The 11,695-nt window shown below is 44.3% G+C and overlaps 1 protein-coding gene across 5 annotated transcripts in view; it reads left to right on the forward strand.

The window, feature by feature from the left end:
* Nucleotides 1-11,695, forward strand: part of rasal2 (RAS protein activator like 2) — a 120,175-nt gene that overhangs the window by 46,899 nt on the left and 61,581 nt on the right. For 3 of the 5 annotated variants that reach the window (XM_030073835.1, XM_030073834.1, XM_030073833.1), the window contains exons 2-3: nucleotides 1,405-1,532; nucleotides 2,744-2,867. In XM_030073835.1, the coding sequence (XP_029929695.1) occupies nucleotides 1,405-1,532; nucleotides 2,744-2,867 (252 nt within the window). Of the gene's footprint in view, nucleotides 1-1,404; nucleotides 1,533-2,743; nucleotides 2,868-6,161; nucleotides 6,417-7,338; nucleotides 7,423-11,695 lie in introns of those variants that run through there. The other 2 variants (XM_030073836.1, XM_030073838.1) reach the window with 2 other exon arrangements.

The raw sequence follows: 11,695 nt of genomic DNA on the forward strand, positions 1-11,695 counted from the left end.
TAATAACCAGACCACAGGCGATATATTGATACGGTATCAGTATCAAGAGCTCTCTCTCTCTCTCTCTCTCTCTCTCTCTCTCTCTCTCTCTATATATATATATATATATTCAGTATGATATGATGTGTAGTAGATGAGGTGAAGTTCAGTCTGAAAGCTCTGTGATTGGCTGTTTCTTGAAGCAGTGCACTGTGGGACTTTGTGTTTGTGGTGATTTGTAGAGTTTCCCTCCACGTTTTGGAAAACTGACACACACACACACACACACACACACACACACACACACACACTCACACAGACACACACACACACACACACACACACACTGACACAGACAGGAGATAATGTGATAAAACAGACGGGATGGGAAGAAACCAATCCCCCGTCCCGCTCCGTCAGCAGAGATTATCTTTAAAAAATCAATATCACATTAACACTGGAGCTGCTGTTTAATCACAGGAACATCAGGCCCAGGCGGCAGGCCTCATTTATCACACACTTCATCAGGAGCTGGAGTGTGTCGCTGCTGAAACAACTCCTCAAACACACCTGAACACCTCAGCTCCTCAAACACACCTGAACACCTCAGACACACCTCAGCTCCTCAAACACACCTGAACACCTCAGACACACCTCAGCTCCTCAAACACACCTGAACACCTCAGCTCCTCAAACACACCTGAACACAACACCTGTAGCGCCACACACCTGATCTGCTGTGAGTTTGAGCTGAAGGAGGTGGAAAAATGTGTGGATGCAGGAAAACGACCAGAAATTTACCAGAAGAATTTCAATTCAATGTCATCATTATTAGAATTATTATTATTATTTTATTTATTTATTTTTATTATTTGTTAAGTGATTTTTTTTCTGCAAATGTTCTTGTTTTGCCTTTCTCTAATACAGTAATTAAAATTAAACATTTGTTAATTTATAGCCAGGTTTGTGTAGGCTAAGTTTTACTGCTGATGAATATCAGCCCTTAATATGAGTTATCGGTGTCCTGGATTACTAATAATTGCTATCAGCCCTGAGAGATCAATATCGGCCCATCGCTTCCTTTTTGGGTCAACGCTGCTTCCAGTTAAACTATTCCTCATTTTGCTGAGGACCCCTGGGGGCCCCTCAGGGACCCCTGGGGACCTCGCACCTCACTGTGAAAACCCCTGGCCTGCTCCCCTCCTCTGATCTACTGATCTGAAACTTTACAGGAAATATTACTGGTCGCTAAACTTTCTTTTGCCACACACTGGTTGATTGATTGACTGATTGACTGATTGATTGATTGACTGATTGATTGACTGATTGATTGATTGCTTGATTGATTGATTGACTGATTGATTGATTGATTGATTGATCCCAGCAGTAGCTGTGTTTCTGACCCGTCTTGTTTTTCGTGCTCAGACGTGAAGGGCCCGCCGTCCCACCGCTTCTCGTGCGGTCAGAGCCCGCAGACCGACAGCAGCATGTGGGACAGGAGGTTCTGCATCCTGACCGACAGCCAGCTCATCCTGCTCAACAGAGACGACGAGGTGAGGACACACACACACACACACATACACACACACACACACACGCCCCATGAGTGTGGAGCACAACAGCAACAGACAAAGAAATTAATTTAAATAATAATAATAATACAGAATTTTTCTTTTTGTGATCAGTTTTTTTTCACCTGATAGCTGATACACAACCAGAGCAAACTGACCAGACCACATAACTAAGCAAAATACATAGATTATACCCATATATACAATACAGGCCAAAAGTTTGGACACACCTTCTTCTTGAAGCTCATGGAGAGAATGCCAAGAGTGTGCAAAGCAGTAATCAGAGCAAAGGGTGGCTATTTTGAAGAAACTAGAATATAAAACATGTTTTCAGTTATTTCACCTTTTTTTGTGAAGTACATAACTCCACATGTGTTCATTCATAGTTTTGATGCCTTCAGTGAGAATCTACAATGTAAATAGTCATGAAAATAAAGAAAACGCATTGAATGAGAAGGTGTGTCCAAACTTTTGGCCTGTACTGTATATATAAATAATATTATATTATTCATATATGTTTTGTATGCCTTGATGTTTGCCTTTATCAGATATCTCGTGAACCCTGGACATGGAGACGGAAATAGATTTAAAAAATGGATCACAAGAAATATATACACTGTATATCCATATGTGCAACATAAGGGAAGCGAGAAATGATAAAATATGATGTATGTAATTCATAACAGAATGTGGAAAATGACATGAAAACACAGCATATGTTCTGTGTATGTGGATATAGATTATGTAAACAACAACAATAATGATAATATTGCGCACAAAGAGTGAAAAACTGAAGACGGAGAGAGAGGCTTGCTCATAAAATCACTTTTTCAAGGAGAGATTCGTCAAGTAAAACCCATTTATCAACTGATCTCTTCAGAATAACTGAGCGTCTTCACACTGAATGAATAAATTCACTGTTTATATATGAAACCTTTTCCTTCCATGAACCTGCTGTTATATTAAAATAAATATATTTATTTATATTTATATTTTTAGGTTAGAGAGTCTCTTCTGTCTGTTTCCTAAAGGGTTAATTAGAGGGTTAAGACACAGGGGGAGTCATTTAGATCCACCTTGAACCACTGCAGCTGTGAGTGTTATTGTCTTACTGATGAGTGTTACTGTGTCCCCCCCCCCCCCCCACCACACACACACACACACACACACACACACACACACACACACTCCAGGCTGCAGGCGACGCCCAGGAGAGCCCGTCTGACTCGGCGAAGGGTCGCAGCCTCCGCAGGACCGTCAGCGTCCCCTCAGAGGGACAGTTCCCTGAGTTTCAGACAGAGGGCGCCACCGTGCCGGGTAAGATTATACACCGTGTTTATGTGTGTGTGTGTGTGTGTGTGTGTGTGTGTGTGACTGAAACACACTGCTGACTACAGGATGATGAGCGTCCAGCTGACGTTGATGTGGCCAGCCGGCAGAGCTCCAGCTGCTGTGCTGCTCACATGTTAGGACGTGGGAGTGGATTTACACAAACAAACAAACAAACAAACAAACAAACAAACAAACAAACACACAAACACACACGCTGCTGCTGTCTTTAATCTGATGACACTGATACATAACGAGTGAGAAACAGCTGATCTGCCTGCTGTGTCTGAGAAGTTTGCCTGAAAAGACGTTAAAGAGCTGCGTTCTGTTGTTTTCACTCTCGTCCTCATTTCATTCACAAAATGAGCCTCAGATTTTATTCTGAGGGATTAAAAGTCAGCGCCAGAGGCTGTTGATGTTTTGCAGCAAAGGCCAAAAGAAGAATCAGTGGATGAAAAATCAGATTCCAGATGAGTCTGAAGCGTTCTGACGTCCTCGTGTGATGCGGCGGCGGCGGCGGAGCGCTTATTACCCATCAGCCCCGTCACCTGCGCGGTGTCAGCTCACTTTGTCATGAGCCGCTCCACACCCTGAAACCAGCAGAGAGCAGGGATTACAGAGGACGCATTATGTAACAGTGAGCTGCACAGGCTGTGGACTTCCTCTGCTGGGTGTGAACCAACACACACACACACACACACACACACACACACTCACACACACACACACGGTCAGCACAGTGGGAGGCCGAGCTCAGCAGCCATTAGCAGGATTAAAGAGAGTACAAAAGATCGGCCGCAGAGAAATTCAGGCTGGATGAGCTTTTGTCATGAGGTGTGTGTGTGTGTGTGTGTGTGTGTGTGTGTGTGTGTGTGTGTGTGTGTGTGTGTGTGTGTGTGTTTGTGTGCCCTGGCTGTGAGTGTGGGCAAACGCCTAAAATGTAAAACAGCAGATTAAAATCATCCAGTTTGCTTCCCACCACTCGTGGAACTGCAGGAATGTCATGGAGTTGTGAGCGTGGGAGCGTCAGGGGGAATCCTGGAATATCAGGAAGTTTAATGAAATGTGTGAAATCACAGGAGCACAACAGCACAGCATGTGTGTGTGTGTGTGTGTGTGTGTGTGTGTGTGTGTGTGTGTTTCAACTTGTTTCACGCGTTCACTGCATCAAATCCTGTTCAGCCTAAAAACAGAAACCTGAGTAAACCAGGATGGAAGGTCCTGGAAAAGCTGTGGCTCAGTGCTGGACAGTCCTGGAGAGGTCCTGGAGGGGGGCAGGGGGTCTGTGGCGTTCTGGGAGCGCGGCGGCGGCAGCGGCGGCAGTGGCGGCGGTCCCGGCCTGCAGTTTCCCTGCAGAGCGTGGGAGCGGCGCTGTGCAGAGTGGGAGCTCTCAGACTGGGGAATGTGGCGGCGGGACAAAGCTGCCAGTGTGTCGCCCGGCTGGCCCGGCCCCGCCCACCGCCTCCGAGCGGGACGCCGCGCCGCTGAGCGGGACCGCGGCCGGACCGTAACGCTGTCACCAAGACACAAAATCAGACTTTACTTTCCAGCTGATGAGGGGTGGAGCTTAATAAGAGCAGGAGACGCTGAGAGTGAACCCACACAGGACCGAGCGCACTCTGCCTCTCTGCCAGGCTCATTTTCTCTGACTATAATGTGGGGGTGGGGGGGCGGGGCTTGACAGGGGGCGGGGGGGTGCTGGTCAGTGGGCCACAGAGTCTCATTCATCCCTCTGTGACCCTGTAATCCCCCCGTGGCCCCCCCCCCCCCCGGCCTGACGGGTTATTTATATGTTAATGTGACAGTCTGCTCACTCAACAGCCTCAATGCACTGCTCACACACACACACACACACACACACACACACACACTCACACACTCACACACACACACACACACACACCACTCAACAGCCTCAATGCACTGTTCACACACACACACACACACACACACACCACTCAACAGCCTCAATGCACTGTTCACACACACACACACACACACACACACACACACACACACACACACACAGGAATACTGCCTTTGTACTGAGTTTATATGCTGAGTGTATACACTGGCTTTATACTGGGTTTAATACTGGATTAACAGTGGATTTATACTGGGTTTACTGCTGGACTCACACTGGTTTTATACTGGGTTTACTGCTGGACTCATACTGGTTTTATACTGGGTTTACTGCTGGACTCATACTGGTTTTATACTGGGTTTACTGCTGGACTCACACTGGTTTTATACTGGGTTTACTGCTGGACTCATACTGGGTTTATACTGGGTTTGGTCTGTGTTCAGTTTGGGGTCTGATGTGGGTTTTCTCACATGAGCGTTTGGTTTAATATTAGATTCAACTGGTTTCACACTGAGTCTATAAGACCAGTTTAAAGTGTAAAACAGTGTAGTACTGGTTTTATACTGGGTTTAACACTGTGTTTAAACTGGGTGTATACTGACTGATTCTGGTTTTAATGTAGTTGTACAGGGTTTAATGTTGACTTTATACTGGGTTTATACTGGTTTTAATGTTGACTTTATACTGGGTTTATACTGGGGTTAATGTTGACTTTATACTGGGTTGATACTGGGGTTAATGTTGACTTTATACTGGGTTGATACTGGTTTTAATGTTGACTTTATACTGGGTTTATACTGGTTTTAATGTTGACTTTATACTGCGTTCATACTGGGGTTAATATTGACTTTATACTGGGTTTATACTGGTTTTAATGTTGACTTTATACTGCGTTCATACTGGGGTTAATATTGACTTTATACTGGGTTGATACTGGGGTTAATGTTGACTTTATACTGGGTTGATACTGGTTTTAATGTTGACTTTATACTGGGTTGATACTGGCTGTAAAAGTAGTTTTGGTCTGGTCTCTACCTGTTGCCTTGTCAGGTTTTGTGGCCTCAGTCCGACAGCCGGCTGGGGAGAGGGACGTTCAGCTGGAGCTTGGACACTCCTTCCTTCACTTCACTTTCTTTTCCTTTCTGTTTTCTTGTCTTTTCTCCTCTGCTCCTCCGCAGACGGAGTGGTGACGGCTGCTCAGATGTAATTTTAGCCCTGTTGGCCTTACAGAGTAATTATAGCTGTGGCTGGCTGCTGGTTAGCTGTGTGGCTCTGCACGGACGCTGTGTGAGGCTGGCCTCGCCGCGTCACCAGATGAGGATGCTGATTAGAGGAAAGTGATCTGCGTGTGAACCCCTGCAGCCGCACGAGGCCACGTGAGCCGCAGGAACATCTCAGCCTATCACTTCATCACTTTATCTCTTCATCTGACCTCGACAGACACACAACATTCATCACCGCGGTTCATGAGATCAGAGACTTGGAAACATTCAGATATGAACACACGCTTTTTCTGAAACCATCGACCATCACAAGTCAGAGTTTTCCTCCTTCATTTTTTTTTTTTTTTAATTTCCTGCTTCATTGGTTTGGTGTCCAGCAGCAGAAACAGATGTTTTCTCGATGTTTAATCCTCTTGTCTCTTGTCTCGTCTCAGCGCCTCACCTGTGCAGGTGAGTCTGTTATTCTGCTCAGATCCGACTGCCTTTGGACTCTCTGGCTTTTCTACATTCCTCTGTCTTGAGCTGCTGCGTCAAGTCGGCTGCAATACCACAGGAAGTCAGGCAGGCGTACCTTCTAAATAAAAGCCTAACACTTGTCTGAACAGTATTAGGCTCAGCTGAGGTGGTGTTCACATGATTTCAGTTTGAAGCTGCTGCTCGTTGATATTTTATGTTGATGTGCACAGGGTTCCTACACTGTCTGGGAAAATATATCAGCAAAAATCGTACAAAAAGTGGTAATAAAAATTTTGATTGTTTCCAGGTCTGGATAAGGCTGGACAAAGAAAAAATAGTGTGGAAAAAGTTTTGTATTTCTAGACGATTGGTTGTATTTCCAGTTTTACAAAGAGTGTAAGTCAGAAATTGTAAAAACCCGTCATGATGATTTTAAAGCCACCAGCAGGAGAGTTTAGCAGGAAGTGACAAAATTACAGGAAATTAACTGTGAAAATAGCCCAAGGAAAAAAGAAGAAGAAAATGGCTTGGAAATTGCACTAAATAAGAGATTAAAAAAAAAAAAAAAAAAAAAACTGAAAATTATCATTTGGTATCAAAATTTAAAAATTAGTATTTTTCAGGACTTCTTGTTGCTTAATTTTAGGTTGTTTCCTTTTTCTCTTTTCTTTTTTTTTTTTTTTTTAAATTTTCGGGTCATTTTGACTTTTTACTAATTTCTTGCCAATTTTGGATCATTTCTCGTTAAGTTGCTCATTTTCCTTTGATCCGTGTTTGAGTTTTGACTTTGACTCCAGCGAGTTCCTCCTCCTTTTCCCTGGCAGGTCTTCTATTTTGAAGGCGTTGGCCGGAAGTGTCGCAGTGTATTGTGTGTGTGTGTGTGTGTGTGTGTGTGTGTGTGTGTGTGTGTGTGTGTGTGTGTGTGTTGACAGCCTGAGAGCAGCCAGGCTGTGTGTTGTGCAGTCATGTGTTAGTCCGCCGGTACCGATGGACTCTCCGGGTGAGTCGCTCCCACTTTTATTGCCTTTTATTGCCTTTTATCGCCTTTAGCGGAGAAAAGAGAGACAGAGACCGCAGTGAAAGTTGCTCTTGTTAATCCGTCGGGAATATGTCTGCTCTGCCTGTAATCCGCTGGTTTTTCCTCTCAGTTGGCGGATTGCGAAACAGACACGAACTTTTCCACAACCTGTAGCTGCTCCGCCAGGCGCTCCGCTCCGAGCCACACGGATCTGACTCTGTTCACACTGAGGCCGGAAAGCGCCTCTCTGCGGCTCAGAGAGCGGCTCAGACTAACTGATCAGGCGTTATCGATACGTACTTATTGATCAGAAGCGACGGGCCGTGCAGCGCGTGGCCGCTGCTGGAGTGACTCTCTGTGGTTTAAAAAAAAAAAAAAAAAAAAAAAAAAAAGGAGAAGAAAAACAGAGACAGAGAGAGAGAGGGAGAGAGAGGGGGAGGGAGAGAGAGGGTGAGGGAAGGAGAGGGAGAGAGAGAGAGAGAGAGAGAGAGAGAGGGAGAGAGGCGGTGGAGCAGCTCTGCTGAGAGCCGCTGCTGCATCAGGAGCTCAGGAGGAGGAGGAGGAGGAGGAGAAGCAGCGTGCACGTGCAGCGGGTCCCAGGTGAGCTCACCTGAGGTCCAGCCTGCAGAGCAGCTGCTGGGGTGCATGACGGGAGAGCGCATTAAAACTCATAATTATAAACCCAACAGAATGAATAATGAAGAAGAGACTGAGCTGCTGGGTCTGAGCGTCACAAACAGACACTCGGTCACGGTTTGGAGGAGAATCAGCGCTAATTTAGTTTTTGCAGCTTAAAAAAAACATTTTAAATGCCGTCAGAGCCTCTGACGTCACGGGCCCAGAGAGGTGCATGGGGATAAAGCATGTTGCATAGCAGGGGTGTGTGATGTGTGTGCTGCTGCACTGCAACAGAGCCAACACCTCAGCTGTAACAGCTCCATCAAACTATTCACATGGATAGATAAATAAATAACCTGAAAATTAAAAAAAACTGAAAATATAACTTATATCAAAGTAAGAAAAAAACGAGTAAAACATTGACAAAGACAGAACTAAACAAAACATATGTTGTAAAAACTGAAAATATAAAACCTATGGAACTATGAAACGATAAAACAACAACAGGAAATAAATGTAAATGCTGCACCGTGTTTTACATATGGGCCAGATTATATCTGTGGACAGTGCTCTACATATCAGGGCTGGGCAACGTATTGATATTATATTGATATGATATTGATATTATATTGATATGATATCAGTATTGCAGGATCTGCGACTTTAGATATTGTAATATCCTGCTGTGTTTCTGTTGTTTTTGTTGTGGAGGCTGCATGTGAGCAGAAAGCTGCAGCTTCCTGTCGTAGTGCCTCTTCCTGCCTGCTCGTCATGTCCACATTATTGATTATTGATTATTAGTGTGAATATCTTATGAAAAAAGTCAGCCCTACAATATTGAAGCACTCTGTGAAAGATATTGTGGTGCATGGTTTTGTCTGCATCACCCAGCCATGCAGCACACAGTGGCACTCAGAGTGTGTGTGTGTGTGTGTGTGTGTGTGTGTGTGTGTGTGTGTGTGTGTGTGTGTGTGTGTGTGTGCAGGTGGTCATTGTGCTGGTTTACTGAAGACGTGCGTCACATTTCTTCCGGCTGCGTTCACTCGGCTGCACTTGATTATTAACGGCTGCGGTGGCAGTTAGCACAGCTGTCCCCAGATCAGCTGGAACCAGGTCAGGCCGTCCCTCGGCGTCTTTAACCCGCTGAGACCGGGACGCACGGCACAGCTGCCTTCAACCCTGAGAGAGCCAGAGCCCATTGGCTGGATTTGTTTTTGTTTTAAAAACAAGGAGAAAAAAAAAAAAGACAACTTCAGAAAAAGCAAAGTGTGCCACAGATCAGAGGAGCGTCACAGGGAGAGTCTCAGTGTTACCTTCAGCTGCTTTCCATGCTGATATTGATACTGATTAGAGAGGGACAATACTGATTATTAGTAATCAGTGACATTGATGACAGACACATCAGGGCCAATATCCCATTTTTAGTACATTTTACTTGGAATACAAAGAGAAATATTGCTTTGAAAAAGTTACAGCAAAATTATTTTAAAACATGGGACAAAAAAACAACCAAGAGAACTATATTTGTAATGATAAAATGATCTGTTTAAAGGTCAGATCAGTGATGCTGGTGATTAAAAGCCTGTAAATGATCATCATCAGGATCAATAATTAGTCGATCTGCACTGCCTCAGGCTGCAGGAACAGACTGGAAGAACAGAGGCAGAAAGGAAAACCTCCTGGTGCACCTGAACGCAGCACGGCGGCTCCTGGCTCTGTCAGGGAACACACACACACACACACACACACACACACACACACACACACACACACACAGCCCACCGGGCGCAGGCTGTTGTGTTAACGAGGCTGTGAGGCTGATGTGTGTGTGTGTGTGTGTGTGTGTGTGTCTTAATGACCTCGTCCCGACACTTAAACTAATTCATTATGAGGCTGACCCTGGATCAGCTCCAGCAGCAGCAGAGTTTACACTCACGCGATGCCTTCACTGACCCCGCTCACGGCCGGCAGAGCAAACAGTTACTCTGCAAAAACACACACTTGATCTCAGTTGTTTAGGTTTTTTCTCCCGGCTGATAGACGAGTGACGGCTCTGCGGTCCGGCCTGCAGGGCTCTCTGTGGCACCACGTCTCTCCACATGGTGTCACAGGTTGTTCTGTTTTGGAGAAAAAATAATGATTTCAGAGCCTCTCTCTCTTTCTCCCAGAAGTTCTCAGGAATCTGCAGAAATCTGAGACCAGATTCCCACAATGCACTGGGAGAGCGTGGCTGTCGAGCCGCTGTCAGGATTTGAAAAGGAATTCCTGGAATAGTTGTAGTGAAAACCGAGCCGCCCGCCCGCCCGCACTGCCAGGGTCCCTGATGAAGATGAGGAGGATGAGGATGGTTAGGGTTAAACTGTTCAGCTCTTTGAAAAGTGATCAAAGTCGTCTGATTTATCTGAAACACACGGGGGAGAGATAACTAGGAAATTTACAAAAAAAAAAAAAAAAAAAAAAAAAAAATTAACAAAACATTAGAAAAAAAGTCAAGAAAATTCCCAGAAAAATTGCAAAAACAAATTGCAAAACATTTGAAAATTAGTACAAAAATGCCAAAAATTACTAATAAAAATAAAAGAAACTAAATTAAAATAGAATCAAATAAAAAGCAGCAACAGAACATTAGCACGTACAAAAATAAAAAATAGAAAATTTGCAAAAAAAAAAATTTTTTTTTAAAAATGACAAGGAACTACATTCCTAATTATTAGATGATGTTCTAATTTTCTTATTTCTTGCATTTTAATCTTACAGTGTTGGTTACAGTGCTGCGTTCAGGCGCCTTCCACAAGCCTGAGGGCCGCGTGGCCTTCAGGGGAACTGGGAAAAACAGGCGGCAGGTCGGCTGTGTGTCGCTGTGCTGCTCTGGCATTAATATTGAGTCAGAAAAACACCTGACACCTGCCTGCTGGCTCAGCCCACAGCCAGCTGGACCGCTGGCCTGTGTGTGTGTGTGTGTGTGTGTGTGTGCAGCAGGCAGTGTGGCAGGTGGAGGTGGATGATGATTTTTTCCTTGCTGCTGTCTGTGACGTGATGAGAAGCCGTGCTCTCTCCCGTGTTGGCAGCCAAACGTCACAGTTTAACAGAGAAAACTCCAGCCCCACTTTAGCTTTTAATATTTGCTGTTTCCAGTCCAGCTCCTAGATGGCTCTGTGGTTTTGGATGTGTGTGCTTGTTGTGTGTTTGTATGTCAGTATGACTTATGTATGCAAACATCAAATTAAATAATCACATTAATGTTGTCAATGTCAAAAAGACATCAGGACAAAATGGAGCCATGGCATTCTATTCTACTGATATTTTATTTTTTTAAAGCTTTTTTAAAAACTGCTTTTATTTTGAGAAATCTAAAAGCTGCATCATACCTGGAGCTGACTGATACATGGGCAGATATCGGCCTGTCACAGATAATATCAGCATCTGTGTACATGCTGTCCGATATGCGCTGATATGAAAAATGTTTTCTCAGAACATAATGCAGAAACAGATGCATGCAGATGAATATTTGATCATTTTCCCCTTTTCTTTACTCTAATGTAATTCATATATTTAAATATATAATTCCATCTGTATGTTTTTTTTTTTTTATAGTTATTCATAATTGTTAAATTCCCAGTGAAGTTTATTTAATATC

This window comes from Myripristis murdjan, chromosome 17, assembly GCF_902150065.1.
Source record: "Myripristis murdjan chromosome 17, fMyrMur1.1, whole genome shotgun sequence".
Lineage (NCBI taxonomy): Eukaryota > Metazoa > Chordata > Actinopteri > Holocentriformes > Holocentridae > Myripristis > Myripristis murdjan.